The 24,139-nt window shown below is 37.5% G+C and overlaps 1 protein-coding gene across 2 annotated transcripts in view; it reads right to left on the reverse strand.

Annotated features, from left to right (window-relative positions):
* SHOC2 (SHOC2 leucine rich repeat scaffold protein) overlaps positions 1–24,139 on the reverse strand; it is a 123,272-nt gene that overhangs the window by 58,982 nt on the left and 40,151 nt on the right. For both annotated transcript variants that reach the window (XM_037001274.2, XM_037001275.2), the window contains exon 2: positions 1,616–2,556. In XM_037001274.2, coding sequence (XP_036857169.1) covers positions 1,616–2,318 — 703 coding nt within the window. In that variant the 5' untranslated portion in view covers positions 2,319–2,556. The remainder of the gene's footprint in view (positions 1–1,615; positions 2,557–24,139) is intronic.

A 24,139-nucleotide genomic window follows, 5' to 3' on the forward strand; every position in this document is an offset into this window, starting at 1 on the left:
ATATCTATATGCTCAAGAACAAATTATATTTAAAATCCTATGAAATAATTTCTTGCTTAAGAAATGTTAATTCCAAGGTAATTTGATAACATCTCTGTGGGGAAAAAAGCCTTAAAGAGAGACTCTCATATGAATTAAAGCCAAATTTGTCAGATAGGGTATAAAAAATACCCAGAACAACAAAAACAAAGACAGGCAACAGCATTTTATATTTCTATATAAAAATTCAGCGTTTCTTTCTCCAACAGCCTATAACAATTAGCCACACACATAAGTCAAATTTTGACTGAATATGGTATTCAATGTAATTCAACAACCACATTCGTATCTAAAAACACGAAAAGGAGAATTTCCATTCAAATTCCTGGGGACATTTTAGTATCTCATGAGTGAGTCATACTTTGTAAGCATAAGGAAAATCTACTATGGATTTCCTAAATACATTTCATTAAACCAAAATTAAATTATGATTTTAAATGTCTGGTTAGTTAAATGTAGTAGAACGCTATACCTAAAATTTAAAGTGCATCTTTTCCAAAACTAAATAAACATTTTTAAATACCCATGGAATATATTCTCTACAAAGCTGCAGAGCCTAAAAACAGAAACTTTCCTTTATCACCCACTATAGGACCAATGCTCAAGGCAACAATATACTTAACTCACCTGCTTTATTAAGAATAAATTTCCCTTTTGTACAAAAAGAAAACTTTCTTTTAAAAAGTTGCATAACCAATTTTTATGTCAATTTTTAAAAATCTTAAAGGGCCCACAAAGACAATAATACCTTTGTCAATTTCTCAAAATGGCTAAGTCAATGGTTTACTATATTCCAAATATTTCTGGAATTTTTTTCCATAATTAAAAAAACCAAAATAACTGATTTCTGTCTACTGACTTGTTGGTGTATATATATTTCCTATTTTTTACCCTATTACCATTCTTTTAAAAAGATTTCCTTGTTTCAGTACAATTTAGCTTTATATACAAAGACTGAAATGAAGTCTACCAAAATGTTAACAGTGTTGCATTTACTTACAGGTGGCTTTGCATTCTTGGATTGCTTTTAATGAACACGTGAGTACTTTCAAAAGAAAAAAATTCCTTCAATTTTCTTAGGAAACTGCCTTTTCAAAAGGCTCTGGTATGCCAATTTTTTGTAGTAAGTTAGGTAGAAAAGTGATGTGAATTTAAACAAACATTTTTCAGGTAAAGAATGGAAATTCAGAGAATGGGAAAATGTAGTCTTAAAGTATATAATTATATATGTAAATACTTAAAAAGGCAGTGGTAACAACTTAAAAATTAGGCAATCTTTTTCTGCTTCAAATCTACTTTTTCTCCAATAGAAAGGGAAGTAGATTAGGTTTGTAGGAAAAAAGGCCCCCATTACATCTATATCCTAACTTTCTTAAGTTTATAAAATAATCTCAAACCAAGTACTATTTAATATTGCTAAACTGAGTAATTAAAGCATAAAGAAGATGGGATTTAGAAACCAGCTGTTTTTAGGCAAGTGTCAGATAATAGCCATACATACGGTTAGGAAGCACTCAACAAAATTATTTAGCATAACAAATACTACAAATAATAATAGTAACCCAAGGCCTCTTACCAATTTCAGCAGGTAGTTGTTTGATTTTGTTCTCTCGGATACTTAGCATGCTGAGTTTTGACAGGTTTTTGATGTCTTTTTCCACAGTAGTTATACGATTAAAGCGAAGGTAAAGAGTGGTAAGAGAATCTACCCTATATACCACTGAAGGAATTTCTCTCAGTTTATTATGCCGTAAATCAAGCATCCGCAGCTTCTTCAAGTTATCGAGAGAGTCAGGCAAACTGGTAAGTGAATTTTCACTTAGAGCCAGTGTGATGAGATTTACTAGACAGCCCACTTCTGCTGGGAGGGACTGCAATTTGTTGCTATATAAATAAAGTTCTGTTAATTGAGTCAACTCTTTGATTGATGATGGCAATATGTGTATAGACCTCTTGGATAAGTCCAAACGCATTGAATTCTCTTCCCGGCATTTGTTGAGCTCTTTAATCACTTCTGCGTTGCTAGACTTTTTTCTAGTCCCAGGTGCTGGATTTGGCCGTTTGATCGTATTGTCAACTGAAAAAGCCACCCCTGGCTGGGCAGCACTGGAGTCCTTCTTTCCATCTTTGGCATCTTTCCCTTTGGTCTTAGGTTCTTTCTCTTTGCTCTCTTTCCCAAAACCTCCAGAGGCTTTTGCCTCCTTTTCTCTTTCCTTGGCTGATGGTACTTTGGGATCTTTCTCTTTAGAGTCTTTTTCTTTTCCTAAACTACTACTCATGGTGACTCAGGCTTGGGCAAAAACTACATGAACTCCTTTTATTTGCCAACAATAGCAACGGGAATTCAAAAACGAAGAGACAAAGATCCTACACAAACAAAAAAGGTGTTGGCTTGAAGAAGTAATCACCATGGAGTAACAGCCATCTGTTACATGTTGGATCTAAAAGCACAATGCCCATTTCTGATATCTCATTCCAACTGGTAAAATGGTGCTGGTCAATGACTCATTAGAATTCCTGAAACATAATACAGAAAGAGTATTAGTTTATAATTTATAGTAAGTATAAACAGGCTCTAAAAAACAATCTCACTGACAATTTTGCTATTTTCCTATGATTTGCTATAGCAAATATTTATCGAACACCTACTGAGAAACTAAAAAAATTATTAAGGCAGGCCCTTTCTAGGAATTTACATTAACAGAAAGAGGTAAGATAGGTATACAAATTACTGTAGTGCAAAAAGTTTGTTGAGCTGAAAAGCAAGAGAAATCATAAAAGCAGCTAATGTGCTTTCCTATATACATAAAGGAAGCTAGGGTGCTTCCTATGTACAAGCACTAGTGTAAGGAATTTACAAATATTAAGTCATTTAATATTTAACAATGCTATGAGATCGACTGTTACCCCTGTTTTATACCTAGGGAAACTGCAGCACAGAATATTTGTAAGTAACTAGCTCTATGATCTTGGAAAGGTGACAGAGTTTAAATTCCAATGTAGGTAGTGTGTATCCATAACCTACATTCCTAACCTCTACACTAAGACTGTTTTACCTGCAACTAATCATCAGTTAGTTTTTGGTAACAGGAAGGATTTCAAAGATAATGATGATAAAATGGAGAGCAGTCTGGCAAAAGGACAAAATGAGCAAAGTGAAAAGTGTATGGAGAAACAGGAAATATTTCAGGAAAAAGGGCATTAAGAATCTGCATTTTAAAAAGCATTCTAAGCGATTTTGATGCAGGAAGATCTGGGAACCACTTTTGAGAAACAGTAACAAAGAGCAATCTCCAATGATGTCTATGTTCTAGAAACTATACTAGTGTAGGACTCAAGGGTTTTTTAAAGTAGATAAAGTAGTGAAGTAGTAAAATGACTGACCAAAAGGATCCACAAAGGCCGAAAAGATGAGTAGAACATCTGTGAAGGAGTCAGTCTCCCTAAGCATTTCAAATCTTAAAATATAATTTTTATTCTGTGACTCTATTATTAATAAGTAATTCTCTTTATTTGGTTCTAGGGTGTAAAGATTAAAGATAAAATGACAATCTTCCCTGATTAGCTTAAAAGATTTTAAAAAAAAGTTACTGAAATTTTATCAAACCACCAAAAGCATTTCATAGTCAAAGTGCACAGGATTGCACTAAGATTTTCTATACAGAAGATATAAACCCTACCTTATATAAGGTTCCAGTTTAATTAGCCAAAATACTTACAAACAAGTAACTGATAAGGTATTATTAAATCCTCAGAAGAGTGGTATGTACTATACAGCACTTTTGAGAAAACTGGCATGGGTGAGAATGGTTGAGAAAGGTTGCATACAAACGTTCAAACATGTAAAGCACAGGTGGCAAATCATTCCAGGGGGATATAATGAAAGGGTAAATTAGGCCTAAAGCAGGGAATAAGCTTAATTTGCCAAAGAAAAGTGAAATAAGTGGGACTCTGCTCAAGCAAAGGGTCAGAAGTACAGGAATAACAGATGGGTAGAAGATTGATGGTCATAAATTCCACACCTAGACAGTTTGAACTCTAATGTCATATAAAATTATTAAATAAACAAGCTATTATTTGCAAGCACATCAGAAAAGCTTTCTCTCCCCCATACTCACCACCCCTTCAGAAAGATAAACTAACTGAGCTGCAATGGAAAGAATCTAGGAAAAACTTGATATATTGATTCACAAAATAATGCTGGAGAACCAAAATGAAAGCACATTTATTAAAATCATACAACAATGAATAATAGAAGATACAGCAGACAGAATACAGGCATTGCTTATCAATTTGTACATAAGAAATGTCATTACACCAAGTTTCTGAAAATACAATTTCTATTTAGCAAGATATGCATGTATTGAATTTAAAAGGATAACTTCTATATAAGGATCAAGTGAGAGGTATAAGGTATATAAAACATAGATGTTAAGTATTAGAGAACAAGTCTTTCCTCTTAAAAAGTATACTTTGGAATTTAAGGTTTCTGCTTACTAAAAATTAGATTTTAAAGCCTTTTTGGGAGGGTTAAAAATACTTTCTTCAACACACAAACTCATTTTTAAAGATGTAATCATTGATATCCTATTTCAGTGTTTCCCAACCTTCCCTAATTATAAAAAAATAAAGTAAACCTGGGGTATTTGTTTAAAAAAAAAAAAAACAAATTCCCAGACTATCCTACACCACTGAATCAGAATCTTTAGGGAGAAGGATCTAGGAAACATTTCTTCTAATGTTTGTTTTAGTAACAAATGTCTCAGCAAACACTTATCAAGTTTGAAACATGTGATCTGAACAAATATAAATCTGAACAGTAGTATATGTAATACTGTATTTCTTAAATATTATTCTAAAATAATGAAAATTGAGGGTAAAGGAGTGGGTCAGGAAAGAAACTATATTAATGACAAAACAACTTACTAACAATTTAAAGTTCCACTGAAATCTGGGGGGACTTCCATAATTATAAATACCATCCACTGTATTTGAAGTGGATACTATAGTTCAAGTGAGCTTTGATGCAATGGTGATGGATTTGAACTAACTGACCCACATACTCATCTACAGCTCATGTACCTAATGAGATTTACTGATACATAGTTCAGTCACACTTCATAAAAATATAACTACTCAAAGAGAATAGAATTTGGACCTTGACATTATCACTAGGCTTTACTGGAAGGAATTAACTATCCAGGCTTGACAATGTATTACCTAAAAAATTTCCACATCCCATAAAAATATATTCTGTCTAGGGGAACTAACAAATAACTTGACAGCCCAAAGTTCTGGGTCTCATCCAGATCTGAAATAGGTGACATTGCTCAATTTACTTTTATGAGGAAAACACTAAGAGGAATCTTTCATGTTTTTTAGAAATAAACCATTCAATAGATCTTTTTAAACCACTTTTAACATTTGAACATTATTTGAATCTTGCACCCAGTTATGTAATACAATATGTCACTACCCCTTCTCAAAATGATTAAAATCTAGTGAAAAAGCATTAAAAAACTGCATCAATTATTAAGTTGAGGCTGGCAATGGTGTTTTTATACTGGGATCTTTACTACTCCAGAATGCTACTCTATTCTCTACCACCTAATAAACAATGTATGTGGAGTACTTGATAAGGGCTTTTTACCTTATTTCATATTCTCAAAACCACATTAAAGAAGATATTAAACAAGTGCCTTGGCTTATAACCAAGTTAGGTCTCAAGTCCATTTTACCATTAGTCCAAAAATGACAACACAATAAACTACCAATGCCACATGTTTGTAGAGGTCTGAGTCAATGCAGTTTTTCTCTAGTATGTTCCCAGTTATGAAAACTCTTAACTTCAAGAAATTCCTAAGTAGAAGACCTCCTCTATCAGATGGGAAAAATGTAGGCACTAATTGAGGAAAAATTCAAAACCAGGTCTGTCTGACTCTAAGCCCATGTATGCTCTTTCTACTATACCATGCTATATTTCAGAGAAAGTATCCAAATCGTAATTGTATGAGAATGTTGACTGCAATAATTTAGGCCTGCAATACCTTCTGGGTCAGGGTTCAGCAAACTTCCTATGAGAGCCACATCTTAAGTATTTTAGGCTTTATGAGCCAGATGGTCTGTTGCAGGTATTGTCACTTTTGCATGAAAATAACTATAGACAATACATAAATGAATAGGAGTAGCTGTGTTTCAATAAAACTTTATCAAACAGGCCTCAAACTGGATTTGGTCTTCAGGCCAGTTTTTCAACCACTGTCCCCAGTCACTGCTTCAGATTTTAAGTTCCTTTCAGGAACTGTATCTTTTACTCAAATTGGATGTAAGAAGTAAAGACAAACAAAATTTTCCTTGCTCTTGAAATATACTCATATTACCTTTTAGCTGTTTCTAAAGTAGCTACAATTTCCTTTCCAAAAGTACAATGCTTAAAGGGAAAATAAATTGATAAACTGGACTTCATCAAAAGTAAAATTTCTGCATTGTGAATTACTCAGGAGGAAGAAAAGACAAGCTACAGTTTGAAAGAAAATATACTCAGAATATATAAAGAACACCTTTAAGCAGTAAGAAAACAATCAATCCAATTAGAAAATGGGCAAAAGAGCTGGAGACACCATCAAAGACACAAATGGAAAGCAAAGATGTTCAACATCACTGGCCATTCACCTATTAGAAAAGCTAAAATATAAAATACAGATGATACCAAGTGCTGGTGAAATGTAGAAAAACTGGATCATTCATTCACTGCTGTGGAGAATGTAAAATAGCACACCGACCTGGAATTTGACAGTGTCTTATAGTAAAGCATACACTTAACAAGCAGCCCAGCAACTGCACCCTTAGATATATATATCCTGTGAAATTAAAACGTATGTACAAAAATATGTATACAAATGTTCACAGCCACTTTATCTGTAATAATTCAAAACCAGAAACAACCCAAATGTCTTTTATTGGGTGAACTGATAAACTTTGGTACATCCATACACTGGAATACTACTCAACAATAAAAAGGGAAAACTATCCTTGCACACAGAAACTTGGATAGAACTCAAGGGCATTATGCTAAGTGAATAAATCAATATCAAAAGGTTACATACTGTATGATTCTGTTCATATATTCTTATATGACAAAATTACAGTAATGGAAAACAAATCATAAACAAATGGCTTATGGTTTGGCTGAGAGTATGGCTATAAAGGGGTAGCATACGGGAGCTTCTCTGAAGTGATAAAATAGTTCTGTACTTTGATTGTGGTGGTGGTATAATCTATGCATGTGATATAATTGCCTAGGACTGTCAATCCCCACCCTCCCCAAAAAGAATGTACAACAAAACTGGTAAAAACTCAAACAAGGGCTATATAGTTTAATTAATAGTATTGTACCAATGTCAATTTCCTGATTTTGAAAACTGCACTACAGTTATGAAAGATGTTATGACTGCTGGAAATAAGCAAAAGATACAAGCAAGGGAACTCTTGTATTATTTTTATATATTATGTGAATTTAAATTTATTTCAAAAGAAAAATTTAAAAATAGTGGACAATATAAATCTACAATATGTAGATTATAAAGAAACATTAATTTTAATTAGTAAAGTTTAAAATTCACATTTTTGAAAAAAATTTTAAATAAGTAAATGAGAAATTCAAATTTGCTGGGAAAAGATTTCTTTCAATCTTGTTCAATATCAGATAAAAAAATCTATGTGTTCACGGATACCATTCCATTGGGAAGGTACATATTTCATAAATATTACAAGGAAAGAAAAGTTTTTTTTCAAGCATTCATACATTAAAATATACTTAATAAATAGTTAATAATAGTTTAATAATAAATGATCGTTCAAAAAATGATGAGTAAATCAAGAATATACTAGACATACATTCCTCTATCTTCCAGATAGGGTAAAAAGATAATTTGAATTCATTCAAAGCTGGGCTACTAGAGATCAAAATACTCACCAAATCTACCATAAACTGGGCTTTCAGTTAAAAACAAACAAAAAAACAATTTAAGTGGGAATGGAATGCAGGAAAATATCTGAAATGTTAGCATATATGCTACCATCATCCTGAAGATATAACCTGCCAATATCCAGTAGGTAGTGTTGTGCTGATGTTGCACCACTGCTCTTGGATTTGAGGGTCAAATTAAAAGGATAGCTGCAAGTTTCTTTCCTTGAAAATAAATCATTTCATTTTTTTGTAATTCATTCCATTAAAATTTAAATATTAGTGACATATCTGACAGATATCATAGAATCAAAGATGAACTTTACTGTAGAAAAATAAAAGGTAAATGAGGTTTAACTATTTTGAGCACAGGAGGAGGGGATTTAGGGACTATACTGTATCATGATTCTGACAATATATTAAAAAAGCAATGCACAAAAAACTTATTTAAGCATTTTTATAAATGGTTTATGTATGAACAAGACATACATACATAAGCAGTTACTAAATGGAAGTTCAAAGACTAAGGAAAAGAAATAATTATGTCATTTGTGCATTTAACAAATATTTACTGAACTCTTACATGTGCTAGGCATCATGTTAAGTCCTAAATAAAGAAAACAGACATGGTTTGTGCCCTCAGAGTGCTTACAGTCAGGTTAAAAAAAGTATTCCATATAATGTATGCACTGAGATATGCAAACACATGGTGAGACAGAGAAACTAAACAGAGGCTAACGTTTCAGGATAGTGTAAAAGGGAGAATGATATGAGATCAGACTGTAGTTAAGGAAAGGGCAAGACTATATGCAGGATTCTGGATTCATGAGCTGAGACTTTCTTCTAACCATACAATGGTTTTAGAAGAGTTAACATGATCTGTTTTAAAACGGATCTCTCACATTACTGTGCAGAGAATGGATTGCTAAAGGAAATAGTAGGAGCAGACCAAATAGATGACTACTGCAGCAACTAGGTGAGAGTTGGTATCTTTTAAAATATTATAGAATAGATGGAAAGTGGGCACATTCAAGAAATATGGGAAATTTGACAAACTTAGTGACATATTTTATGTGGATAGGGAAGTTGAGGAGGAGGATCCTGGATCCTAAGAGGTTTGAGGTAGAAACAAATTTGAGAGCTATCAGCATATTGACAATTTGTTAACACCACAATCAGCATAAACAATATAAAAGAGGGGAAGAGAACTCAGGACTGGGCTCAGGACATCTGTAACAAAGACCTGAGCCCCAGGCAACACAAAATTTACAGATGAGATAAGAAAAGGTTCTTTCTGAGGACAAAGCATAGGCTGGAGAAGTAGGAAGCAAAATCAAAAGAATATAGTACCCTGATAACAGCAATTATTAGAAGGATGTTGAGAAACTGGAACCGTAACTCATTGCAGGTAGAATTGTAAAATAGATCTCCCAATTTGGAAAATAGTCTGATACACTATTAATGAGAATAAACTCTCACCTTGTCAAAATAGACCTAGGAAATATAACTGACTAGTTTTTCTCAATGTACTGTGTACGAACTCATCTTCAACCTGCCATGTGAATATGATTCATGTGGTCCAATATACTAATATTATATATCTTAATGTTCTGTCAATATAGTTCACCTTCAGAGACACTATGATGGAAAACAGTCATGTTTTGTTTCATATTAAAAGGTATATAATGTATAAATCAAAATTTAAAAGTACTTTCTCTTGGTAAAAGAAATTATCAATCATATTTATATAATCATCAAAACCAGAAAAAACTGTTGAGATTATCTAGTACAAGCCCATCAACCTTCCAAGCATGCAGTAAACAACCATGAGTCTGGTACTTGAGTTTGGGGCTAAAAAAACACACCAAACAAAAGATGAAATCTTTCCCTTTAATTACCTTACAAAGAGAGGGAAACAAACAAATTATAAAAACTGTGGGAACAACAATATGAGAAGATAGGGATGGGGTAAAGGGAACTGTGATAATGACAGGACTGAATCTTGAAAATTGAAGAGGGTTCACAAATTCATCCTGTGAGGATGGGCAGACATTCTGTGCACAAGAAATTGAATGAGAAACTGCCCAGACCAGGAACCAACAGCAGCTTTTTATAGCTTAGAGTTGAGGCCCCAAGGTAAGGTGGAAAATGTAGATAGTCAAATGTTGAAAGGCTGAGTATTCAAATTTAGTAATTAGAACTTTATTCTGCAATACCGTTATTTTCAGCGTACTCTTGAAATACTAATGTTCCAGGGGGTATTTTCAGGGACTTGCCAAAATGAAGAAAGAAAAGTCACTAAATGATTCCTGAAGAAGAGGGCATGATCATAAGGCACATCTTTTAAAATTTAACTGACACTGTTCAGAAATGTTTTAAAAGGTTAGGGGTTCAGAAGACAGGCATAAAAACTAATTAGAAGGCTACTACAAGAACCTAGTGATTGATTCTCAAATACTCAATCAGTGCCAAACATGCTCTTCAAGAATCATTTGGGGAACTTAGAAATACTAAGACCTAACCCAAAGACTGTTAACAAAACAAGTGTCTGTGGTAGGAAACAGTAATCTGCTTGTTTTAAAAGTTTTCCAGGTGATTCCAATGCAGGTCAAATTTGGAAATTACACAGTGAAGTCATGCCAAACATGATAAAGGCAAATTCCAACTACTTTTAGTAAGAGTATTTCGGAATTTGTAGGTTCACTTTAGGTTGTCTCAGTGTTCGTGGAACTACTACTGGCATTTAATAGGCAGGGTCTGGAGAGAGGAGGAACTATCCATGCACACAGCATATCCTTCAAATGTCCATCAGATATATAACTAGGTGAAATACCTATTTATAATTTTGAGCACCTAGAAACTAACTCCATTGTACAAATAAACTCCAATTTTTTTACACTTTTCAGTAAGCAAAAACAATGTCTACATTATAGACAGAGGTTACTTTGTTTAGCTTAGAACTTTAAGAATTATTCATTATTTCTGACAATCAGACACCCAAAATGATCTTGGTATTTGAGACACCAATACAACACACCTATGGAAAGTTTATATTTGTAGTTTTAAGATACATGTACAAGCTTTTATTCTTCAATATTGCTTAGTACTACCCCTGAACATTTTCACTTTAATATAGAAAATGTGTAACATTCAGTTTTACAGATATCATTGTGTGTAAACATTTACATATTGACATGCAAAATGTACATTTCTCCTTTTAATTAACATATTGTATGATCCTATAAAATTAAGTAGAATACTATAATTTCAGAATACTAAAGAGGATGTTACAAAATAATTTGCTACATAGATGGGAAATTAGGCCTGAGGCACTTGAGCACCACTGTTTTACACTAAAAACAGAGAGGTACATGGAGAGCATGAGAATAATTCAAGAGACATTTTAAGAGAGAATCAAGGCAGCTAGTGATGAATGAGAAAAGGAGAAGGACAGATCCTGAGTAATGCTGAACTGCTGAATTAAACAACCAGACACATGAAGCATGATTATTCAGTTAGGGAACCAGAAAGAATAAAAATTAGTGAAATCTTGGACAAGCTTACACTGAATTTACAGTGAAAACATCCAGGTATCTAGTCTGTACCTGTAAATAGGATTTGAAATAAAACAAAGGTCTGAGCTAGAAATAAGGATTGGCTTTGGTGTTAACAGCATAGTGGTACCTGAAGGTTGGAGAGGAGAGAATTAACAAATGGCATATAGAATGAGAAGATACTGGTACTTTGGAGAAGATAAATATTTAAAGAACAGATGGATGAAGAAGGACCCATTGTTTATTTCAAACTCTGAACAAAGCTCCATGCTCACATGAAAAGGTTGCCCAGATGTCTAATTTGCAGATCAACTAAAACTTTTTCTTTCAATTAAAGAGAGACTACAATTACATCTAACTTTCTGACTAAAGGAAGTTACTTATATTTCACTGATAACATGCACACATTAAAAAGAATACTTTGTTCTTAAAGTAACAGTTTTCCTAGAGCCAAATCTTTTCTTCTTTTTCTCATAAACATGAAAGACATCAAAAGAATGTTAATATAAGGTTATAAAACTAGATAATCTAAACCCAAACACATCAAGGGAACCTCAAGATTTAAAAATTCATTATACAATATTAAAAGTAATTTTTCAAAAATAAGAAAAATTTTTAGTCTGTAAGGAAAGAAGTCTTACAGTTTATATGTTAAATCTTCATTTAAACATACTCTAGAAAAAGGAGATTAAAGATGGTGGCATGAGAGGTGAGACAGAGGCTTCCTCCTAAAACTGTATATAATAAGAAAATATAATTATTAAAACCAATCATGAAAAAGCAACAGGAAAGAGCGCTGTGCCAGCCTGGCTACACCTGGAGAAAAGAAAAAACATCATACAACAGGGAACGTACCAAAGCTGTGGCCGGCGGGACCCAAGCCCTTCCCCTACCCCAGCTCACAGGTGGGAGGAAGATAAACAGAGAGGGGAGGGATGTAGGCCTGGGGCTGCTGAACACCTAGCTCTGGAGATCTGCTCTGGGAGCACAAACATACTTTACATGGTGCTCTCGAGGATTAGGGGGGTTGGAAAGCTGACACAGGCAGAATACCTGAAGAGATTGAGATTCTAGCCACTTGTGGAAAACATATCAATATCCAGCTGCTCTAGGACAAAGAAAGGTAGGCAGTCTCAGAGACTTCTTAACAGCGAGAGGGCTGCTAAAGTGGCAAGGATTGCACAGAGCTGACTGCTCAGGAGAAAGGACAGGTAGACAAAATTGTCCAGGTGCATTCTGCCCAGCAGTTTGGCAACTTTCACAATCTTCAGGCGCTCCAGCCCCTGGCAGCCTACGCAGACCTACGGCCCCCTCCGTGATACACAGCCTGCTGTACCTTCCTCTCGGACAGCTCGCACCTGGCTCGCAAAATGGCAAACCATGCCCTGGCATCAGGCCAGCCAGAGGGAAGCCCCACCTATAGCAGCTACAAACGCAAAGCACAGAGGCTTATACCTGTGTACTGAGCCCACTGGTACTGGCAGTGGAGACAGACATAGGAGCTGGAAAGCATGAAACAGCTCTTTCCTCCCCCAAGCACAAACATTGCTCCCCTGCAACCCTGACATTGCTCCAGGGGCTGAGCAGCTCCAGAGAGTAGAGCTTCTGGGCACTAAAGGGCGCCACATACAAATATGAAACATAAAAGGAACATGATTCAAAGCAAAATTATAAATACACCAGAGAAAGAGTCAAATGAAACTGACCTCATGAATCTTCCTGAAATAGATTTCAAAATAAAAATCATAAACATGCTCATGGAGGTATAAAAAAATATTCAAGAACTCAGGAATGAATTCTGGTTGGAGATCTAATCATTACCGAACACAGTATCAGAAATGAAATATACAATGGAAGGTTATAAAAGAATATTAGATATGGTGGAGGAGATGATAAATGAAACAGAAATTAGAGCAGAGGAATACAAAGAAACCGAGGCACAGAGAGAAAAAAGGAGATCTAAGAATGAAACAATATTGAGAGAACTGTGTGACCGATCCAAAAGTAACAATATTCATATTATAGGAAAAAGAAGAGAGAGAAAAAGGGATAAAAAGTGTCTTCGAGGAAGTAATTGCTGAAAACTTCACCAATCTGGGAAGGAGATAGTCTCTCAGGCCATGAAGATACACATATCTCCCAACACAAGGGCCACAAAGAAGACAACACCAAGACATATAATAATTAAAACGTCAAAGATCAAGGATAAGGACAGACTATTAAAAGCAGCCAGAGAGAGAAAAAAGATCACATACAAAGGAAAGCCCATCAGGCTATCATCAGACTTATCAGCAGAAACCTTACAGTCCAGAAGGGAGTGGTATGATATATTTAAAGCAATTAAGCAGAAGGGACTCGAACCAAGAATACTTTATTCAGTAAGATTATCCTTTAAATTTGAAGGAGGGATTAAATAATTTAAAGCTGAGTGAATTTACCTCCAACAAACCGTCTCTACAGTGTATTTTGGAGGGACAGCTATAGACAGAAATGCTCCTAAGGTTTCATAGCTGTCACCAGAGGTAATAAAACCACAGTAAAGAAAGTAGAATAGCTAATTACTAAGCAAATGCAAAATTAAATCAACCACCACCAAAGTCAATCCAGGAATAGACAAAGAGTACAGATATGATACCTAATATAAAGAATGGAGGAGGAAGAAAAAGGAGGAGAAAAAAGAACCTTTATATTGTGTTTATAGTAGCATACCAAGTGAGTTAAGTAAGACTCTTAGATAGTAAGGAAGTTAAGCTTAAACCTTTGGTAACCACAAATCTAAAGCCTTCAATGGCAATTAAGGACATACCTATCGATAATCACCCCAAATGTAAATGGTCTGAATGCACCAATCAAAAGACATAGAGTCACTGAATGGATAAAAAAACAAGACCCAACTATATGCTCCCTACAACAGACTCACTTTAAACCCAAAGACATTCACAGACTAAAAGTGAAGGGATGGAAAAAGATATTTCATGCAACTAATAGGGAGAAAAAAGCAGGAGTTGCAGTACTAGTATCAGACAAAATAGATTTCAAAACAAAGTAAGTCACAAGAGACAAAGGACGACATTACTTAATGATAAAGGGGTCAATCCAACAAGACGATATAACCATTATAAATATCTATGCACCCAACACAGGAGCACCTACATATGTGAAACAAATACTAGCAGAATTAAAAGAGGAAATAGAATGAAGTGCATTCACTCTAGGAGACTTCAACACTCCATTCACTCCGAAGGACAGATCAACCAGACAGCAAATAAGTAAGGAGACAAAGGCACTGAACAACACATTAGAACAGATGGACCTGACAGACATCTACAGAACTCTCCACCCAAAAGCAACAGAATACACATTGTTCTCAAGTGCACATGGAACATTTTCAAGAATAGATCTTCTGGAGAGGAGGGCTCAAGATGGCAGCATGAGTAGGGTGGTGGAAATCTCCTCCCAAAACCAACCATATATATTTTGGAAAATACAACTATTCCTAAATGAGAGGTCAGAAGATACAGTACAACAGCCAGGCTACATCTACATCTGCAAGAACTCAGCATCTCATGAAAAGGGTAAGATACAAAGCCATGACCCAGTGGGACCCGAGCACTCCCCTGACCCCAGCTCACTTGCAGGAGGAAAAGAATCAGAGTGAAGAGGGAGTGGAAGCACAGGACTACTAAATAACCAGCCCTAGTAATCTGCACTGGGAGCACAGACACACATTGTACGGTGTACTGGATATTAGAGAAACGAAGAAGAAAAATCCGAAATGGAGACTGTGAGTGGGTCCGCACAGATGGCACCTCTGGGAAAAAAGAAAAGAGGGTGCTTTTTAAAAGTTATAAAGGGACAGGGGCTCAACAGCTGGATAAAATCACCCCAGCACACTCGGACAAGCAGGCTGGGAATCTTGAGGAACTTCAGGCCCCCTGAACCCCCGGGGAGGGTAAAGCAGCCCCAAAGGCCTTCACAGTGATAAGCAACCTGCCATTCATTCCCCACCCCCCGGCCAGCACTGCAAGCAAACTGGCTGACCCGCCCCAGCTGTGAAGCATGTGGAGAACAGCCCCAGCCACAGCAACCACAAAGAGTCTCCTCCCATCGCACAGCTAAAGAGGATAGACAGAGGAAGCCAGAGCAAGCTCCGGAAGGCACGAAGGGGCACCGTTCTCGCTGGAGAACCCATCCAGTGTGTCTGCCACCCCCCACTGTGTGCTAGGCTATCCTGAGGTCTGTCCTGAACATGGCAGCTCAGGGGATTATCCCAGAGACTGCCCCCGGTGTGCTGGTAACTGGCACAGGCAGCAGAAGTGGGAGCAAAGTCCAGAAGGTATGAAGGGGCACCGTTCTCACAAAAGAACACACCTGGCATGGCTGCGACCCCCAACAGGGCAATAGGCTATCCCCAGGGCTGCCCCACCCGTGGCAGCTCAGGAGATTATCCCAGAGACTGCTCCTGGAGTGCGGGTAGCTGGAACAGGCAGTGGAAGCTGGAGCAAGGTCTGGAACACATAAAGGGACGCCATTCTCACAGGAGAACACATCCGGCACAGCTACAAACCCCCATAGTGTGCTAGGCTATTCCGAGGGCAGTCATACTCATGGCCGCTCAGGAGATTATCCCAGAGACTGCTCCTAGTGTGCAGGTAAACAGCACAGAGGAAAAGGGCAAGGCAACCAATAGGCAGGAGGGAAATTTGTTCTCCCAGCTAACAAATGCGCCAAATGCCTGCAACAATTTCTATCACCATGAAGAGGCAGAAAAATCTGGTCCATTCAAAAATCACTCAGACAACCCCAGAGAGAGGGTCTGGTGAGACAGATGCAACCAATCGTACTGAAAAAGAGTTCAAAATAAAAGTCATAACCATGCTGATGGACCTGCAGAGAAATATGCAAAAGCTAAGGGATGAGGCCCAGAGGGAGATAACAGAAATGAAACAATCAATAAAAGTTCTTAAGAGCAGACTGGACGACGTGCAAGAGACTGTCAATGGAATAGAAATCAGAGAAGAGGAATACAGAGACAGTGAGGCAGAGAGAGATAAAAGGATCTCCAGGAAGGAAAGAATATTAAGAGAACTGTGTGACCAATACAAATGGAACAATATTTGCATTACAGGGGTACCAGAAAACAAAGAGAGAGGACAAAGGGATAGAAAGTGTCTTTGAAGAAATAATTGCTGAAAACTTCCCCAAGCTGGGAAAGGAAATACTCTCTCAGACCATGGAAGGCCACAGATCTCCCAACACAAGGGACCCAAGGAGGACACCACCAAGACACATAATAATTAAAATGGCAAAGATCAAAGACAAGGACAGAATACAAAAGGCAGTCAGAGAGAGAAAAAAGATCACCTACAAAGGAAAACCCATCAGGCTAACATCAGACTTCTCAACAGAAACCTTACAGGCCAGAAGAGAATGGCATGATATATTCAATGCAATGAAACAAAAGGGCCTTGAAGCAAGAATACTGTATCCAGCACGATTATCATTTAAATATGAAGGAGGGATTAAACAATTCCCAGACAAGCAAAAGTTGAGGGAATTTGCCCCACATTAACCACTCTACAGGGTATTTTAGAGGGACTGCTGTAGATGAAAGCACTCCTAAGGCTAAATAGATGTCAGCAGAGAAAATTAAATCACAGCAAAGAAAGCAGACCAACCAAATACTAACTAAAGGCAAAAAATAAAATCAACTATCCACAAAAGCAGTCAAAGGAAACACAAAAGAGTACAGAATAAAACACCTAACACATAAGGAATGGAGGAGGAAGAATAAGAAGAAAGAAAAATGCAGAATCATCACACTGTGACTATAATATCTTAATAAGAGAGTTCAGTTAGACGGTTAAATAGTAAAGAACCTACCCTTGAACCTTTACTGGTATACACTCTTAGGGAGGTTTCACATGAAAAAACAATGTGGTTACTACAGTCACCCATTATTGTGTCCTCCCATGCCCCATTGCAGTCACTGCCCATCAGTGTAGTAAGATGCCACAGCATCACTATTTGCCTTCTCTGATATACTGTCTTCCCCGATACCCCTATCATGTGTACCAATCATAATACCCCTGAATCCCCCTCTTCCTCCCCACCAACCTACCCTCACCCACCCCTCCCCTTTGGTAAATGCTAGTCCCTTCTTGGAGTCTGTGAATCTGTTGCCATTTTGTTCCTTCAGTTTTGCTTCATTGTTATACTCCACAAATGAGGGAAATCATTTGATACCTGTCTTTCTCCTACTGGCTTATTTCACTGAGCATAATATCCTCCAGCTCCATCCATGTTGTTGGAAATTGCAGAATTTCTTTCTTTCGTATGGCTGAGTAGTATTCCATTGTTTATATGTACCACCTCTTCTTTATCCATTCTTCTTCTGATGGACACTTAGGTTACTTCCAAATCTTAACTATTGTAAATAGTGCTACAATAAACATAGGGGTGCATATGTCTTTTTGAATCTGAGAAATTATATTTGTGTAAATTCCTAGGAGTGGAATTCCTGAGTCAAATGATGTTTCTATTTTTAGTTTTTCGAGGAACCTCCATATTGCTTTCCACAATGGTTGGACTAGCTTACATTCCCACCAGCAGTGTAGAAGGGTTCCCCTTTCTCTGCATCCTAGCCAGCATTTGTTGTCTTTGTCTTTTGGATGCTGGCCATCCTTACTGGTGTGAGGTGATATCTCACTGTGGTTTTAATTTGCATTTCCCTGATGATTAGTGATGTGGAGCATCTTTTCATGTGTCTGTTGGCCATCTGAATTTCTTCTTTGGAGAACTGTCTGTTCATATCCTCCACCCATTTTTTAATCGGGTTATTTGCTTTTTGGATGGTGAGATGTGTGAGTTCTTTATATATTTTGGATGTTAACCCCTTGTTGGATATGTCATTTACCAATATATTCTCCCATATTGTAGGATGCCTGATGGTGTCCTTTGCCATACAGAAGCTTTTTGTTTGATGCAGTCCTATGGGTTCATTGTTGCTTTTGTTTCCCTTGCTTGAGGAGATGCGTTCAGGAAGAAGTTGCTCATGTTTATATTCAGAAATTTTTTGCCTATGTTATCTTCTAAGTGTTTTACGGTTTCATGACTTACATTCTGGTCTTTGATCCATTTAGTTTCAGGCTGACTGGGGTGAGAAGAGCATTCACAGTGGAGGTATGGAGGGATCAGTGTGAAACAGTGGAGTCTAAGAGGGGTGAGGAAGATGTCTACATGGAAGAGAGAGTGGTTAAGGGTAAGTGGTATGGCATCAAGAGTTAGGAGTCCAAGCAAGGTAAGAGTTGCACATTAAGGGTATTAGTCTGAGTAGGGTGGGGATGAGGGCACAACCAAACACAGAGGCCTGTTAATGTTACATCAGAGAAAATACCATAGTAAGTACCTCTGAAAATTCTCTCCTCCATAATGTCAATGTGAAGAATTTAAAAAACCGCTGGAATAAACTTTATCAGAACTCTCAAAATTAACCAAAAGCTTGGACCCAGATGTATTTTTTTAATTGCTGAATTTCAGCAGAGTAAGCTCTGTGACAGTTTAAATTGCTTTAGTTCCATTCCCTGCTCTCCAGATCCATGAAAGCCTTGAGAAATTAGAGCCCACATTCCTGTTGCAGCCTCACAGCCACCAGCAGAACAAAGCTAGAGCTCATTTAAAGCTTTATTCACCAAAACTTCTTACTAATTGACCTGTCTGATGGCTCCCAGAAAGAGCCCACTTGCAATGCTGTCTGTATTTCACTTGCCTCAGATCTTGCTCAGTGAAAAAGACCTCTTCCTCAAGGGAATGTTTGTGAAAACACCAGTAGGCAAATATTTTTATCTTCCCAGATGCTTGAGGTAATGGATAGCAGTTGGGATAGACAACCAACTAATCAAAAAAGCGTAAAAAGAAAAAACAGAATGAGATAGCATAGGGAGTATGAAAGGCTCCAACAGTTCAGGGAGTGTGGAAACACAGGCAAGATTAAGGCTTGCATGCCCAGGGCTGTGTGGGTGCAGGAAGACCGAGAAGGCACCACATTCTCAGCACTGAGCGGAGGGCACTGCACAGGCAGGACACAGCAACTAGGTCAGAGCTGTCACCTGCCTGGCTAACTGTGGAAGGAATACAGTTCTATGACAAAGACTGGGAGACTCAGTGGTTCCAGGCATTTAAAAGGTATCTCTGCCCAATCATTCACTTACACTAAGTTAAACAAGTAAGGACTTTAGTAGCCACACATGGAAGTAGTTAAAAAACGTCACTGAACCTACAACCACCACAATAAGCAGAACCACAAACAAACACTGGGGTAGTGGCAAAATCTAACTTCCACATTTCATTACTGAAAATATCCATTATTTGGATATTTTTGTAGCATTTTAATGTCCATATTATTTAAATTTCCATTTATTATTTAAAATACCCAAATGTAATTTTCAACAAAAAAATTACAAAACAAAGGAACAGAAAACATGGCCCAATTACAGAAAGAAAAGCTGACAGAAACTGTCTCTGAAGACATCAAGACACTAGACTGACTAGACAATTATTTTAAGCTAGTTAAAAATGCACGAAAGGAGAGGAGGAGCCAAGATGGTGGCGTGAGTAGAGCAGTGGAAATCTCCTCCGAAAACCACATATATTTTTGAATATACAACAAAGACAACTCTTCCTAAAAGAGAGACCAGAAGACACAGGACAACAGCCAGACTACATCCACACCTGAGAGAACCCAGTGCCTTGCGAAGGGGGTAAGATACAAGCCGCGGCCCAGAGGGACCCAAACGCCCCTCACCCCAGCTCCCGGCGGGAGGAGAGGAGTCAGCAGGGAGGGAGAGGGAGCCCACGACTGCTAAATAGCCAGCCCTAGCCATCTGCACCAGAGCACAGACACAATGCATGCGTGGGGTGCTGGAAACTAGGGAAACAGGACAGTAAGACCTGTGAGCAAGTCCCTGCAGCCAGCGCCCCTGGGACAAAGAAAAGCAAGTACTTTCTGAAAGTCTTAAAGGGACAGGGAACCCACAACTGGACAGAAGCATCCCGGGACACTTAGCCCAGTGGCTGAGCATCCCGTGGAACTCTGGGCACCCTAACCCCCTGGACAGCAGGGCAGCTCAGAGGCCCCTCACGGAGATAAACAGTCTCCCAGCCCTTTCCCCTCCGATGTGGCTCCACCATATCAGAGCAGCAGCCCGAGGCAGGCCACAGCCACAGCCACCGCGGAGCTAAACTCCATAGCAGCCAGGCAAGAATCAGAAGCCCCGTCTGCGCGCAGATGCCCAGACAAGACGCTAGAGGTCGCTGTTCTCCCAGGAGAGGAAGGCCACAAACTAAGAAGAAGGGACGTTCTCCCAGCCATCACTTGCGCCGGCTCAGCCAACTATCTCTATCGAAATGAAAATGCAAGAGAATTTGATACAGACCAAAATCACAACCCCTGAGAAGGAAATACACCTAACCAGTCTTCTGAAAAAGAATTCAAAATAAAAATCATAAACATGCTGACAGAGCTGCAGAGAAATATACAAGAGCTAAGGGATGACATCTGGAGGAAGATTACAAAAGTGAAACAATCTCTGGAAGGATTTATAAGCAGAATGGATAAGATGCAAGAGGCCATTGATGGAATAGAAACCAGAGAACAGGAACACATAGAAGCTGATGCAAAGAGAGATAAAAGGAACTCCAGAAATGAAACAATATTAAGAGAACTCTGTGACCAATACAAAAGAAACAATATCTGCATTATAGGGGTACCAGAAGAAGAACAGAGAGAAAAAGGAATAGAAAGTATCTTTGAAGAAATAATTGCTGAGAACTCCCCGAAACTGGGAGAGGAAATAGTTCCTCAGACTACAGAAGCACACAGAAATCCCAACAGAAGTGACCCAAAGAGGACAACACCAAGACACATAATAATTAAAATGGCAAAGATCAAGGACAAGGACAGAGTATTAAAGGCAGCCAGAGAGAGAAAAAAGGTCACCTACAAAGGAAAACCCATCAGGCTATCATCAGACTTCTCAAAAGACACCTTACAGGCCAGAAGAGAATGGGATGATATATTTAATGCAATGAAACAGAAGGGCCTTGAACCAAGGATACTGTATCCAGCACAATTATCATTTAAATATGAAGGAGGGATTAAACAATTCCCAGACAAGCAAAAGTTGAGGGAATCTGCCTCCCACAAACCACCTCTACAGGGTATCTTAGAGGGACTGCTCTAGATGGGAGCACTCCTAAAAAGAGCACAGAACAAAACACCTAACATATGAAGAATGGAGGATGAGGAAAAAGAAGGGAAAGAAATAATCATCAGACTGTGTTTATAACAGCTCAATAAGCAAGTTAAGTCAGACAGTAAGGTAGTAAACAAGCTAACCTTGAACCTTTGGTAACCATGAATCTAAAGCCTGCAATGGCAATAAGTACATATCTTTCAATAATCAACCTAAATGTAAATGGACTGAATGCCCCACTCAAAAAACACACAGTAACAGAATGGATAAAAAAGCAAGACCCATCCATATGCTGCTTACAAGAGACTCACCTCAAACCCAAAGACATGCACAGATTAAAAGTCAAGGGATGGAAAAAGATATTTCATGCAAACAGGGAGAAAAAAGCAGGTGCTGCAATACTAGTATAAAACAACATAGACTTCAAAACAAAGAAAGTCACAAGAGATAGAGAAGGACACTACATAATGATCAAGGGCTCACTCCAACAAGAGGATATACTCATTATAAATATATATGCACCCAATACAGAAACACCAATATATGTGAAACAAATACTAACAGAATTAAAGGACGAAATAGAATGCAATGCATTCATTTTAGGAGACTTTAACACACCACTCACTCCAAAGGACAGATCCACCAGACAGAAAATAAGTAAGGACACAGAGGCACTGAACAACACACTAGGACAGATGGACCTAATACACATCTAAAGAACTCTACATCCAAAAGCAACAGGATACACATTCTTCTCAAGTGCACATGGAACATTCTCCAGAATGGACCACATACTAGGCCACAAAAAGAGCCTCATTAAACTCAAAAAAATTGAAATCCAACCAACCAACTTTTCAGACCACAAAGGTATAAAAACTAGAAATAAATTGTACAAAGAAAGCAAAAAGGCTCACAAAAACATGGAGGCTTAACAACATGCTCCTAAATGATCAATGGAGCAACGACCAAATTGAATGGAGATGCAGCAATATAGGGAAACAAATGACAACAACACAAAACCCCAACTTCTGTGGGATGCAGCAAAAGCACTCTTAAGAGGAAAGTATATAGCAATCCAGGAATATTTAAAGAAGGAAGAACAATCCCAAATGAATAGTCTGATGTCACAATTATCGAAATTGGTAAAAGAATAAATGAGGCATAAGGTCAGCAGACGGAGGGACATAATAAAGATCAGAGAATAAATAAATAAAATTGAGAAAAAAAGAATAGAAAAAAATCAATGAAACCAAGAGCTGGTTCTTCGAGAAAATAAACAAAATAGATAAGCCTCCAGCCAGGCATTTTAGGAGAAAAAGAGAGTCAACACACATCAACAGAATCAGAAACAAGAGAGGAAAAATCACTAGGAACCCCACAGAAATACAAAGAATCATTAGAGAATACTATGAAAACCTATATGTTAACAAGCTGGAAAACCTAGGAGAAGTGGACAACTTCCTAGAAAAATACAACCTTTCAAGACTTCCCAGAAAGAAACAGAGAATCTAAACAGACCAACTACCAGCAACGAAATTGAAGCAGAAATCAAAAAACTACCCAAGAACAAAACCCCAAAGCCAGATGGATTTACCTCGGAATTTTATCAGACATACAAAGAAGACATAAATACCCATTCCCCTTAAAGTTTTCCAAAAAATAGAAGAGAAGGGAATACTCCCAAATTCATTCTATGAAGCCAACATCACCCTAATACCAAAACCAGGCAAAGACCCCAACAAAAAAGAAAACTACAGACCAATATCCCTGATGAACATAGATGCAAAAATAATCAACAAAATATTACCATACCAAATACAAAAATACATCAAAAGGATCATACACCATGACCAAGTGGAATTCATTCCAGGGATGCAAGGATGGTACAACATTCAAAAATCCATCAACATCATCCATCACATCAACAAAAAGAAGAAAAAAAATCACATGATCATCTCCATAGATGCTGAAAAAGCATTCGACAAAATTCAACATCCATTCGTGATAAAAACTCTCAACAAAATGGGCACAGAGGGCAAGCACCTCAACATAATAAAGGCTATAAATGATAAACCCATAGCTAACATCATACTCAACAGCGAGAGGCTGAAAGCTTTTCCTCTGAGATGGGGAATAAGACAGGGACGCTCATGCTTCCCACTGTTATTCAACATAGTACTGGAGGTCCTAGCCATGGCAATAAGACAAAAAACAAAGAAATACAAGGAATCCAGATTGGTAAAGAAGAAGTCAAACTGTGACTATTTGCAGATGACATGACACTGTACATAAAAAACCCTAAAGACTCCATAGCAAAACTACTACAA

This window comes from Manis javanica, chromosome 7 (assembly GCF_040802235.1).
Source record: "Manis javanica isolate MJ-LG chromosome 7, MJ_LKY, whole genome shotgun sequence".
Taxonomy (NCBI): Eukaryota; Metazoa; Chordata; class Mammalia; order Pholidota; family Manidae; genus Manis; species Manis javanica.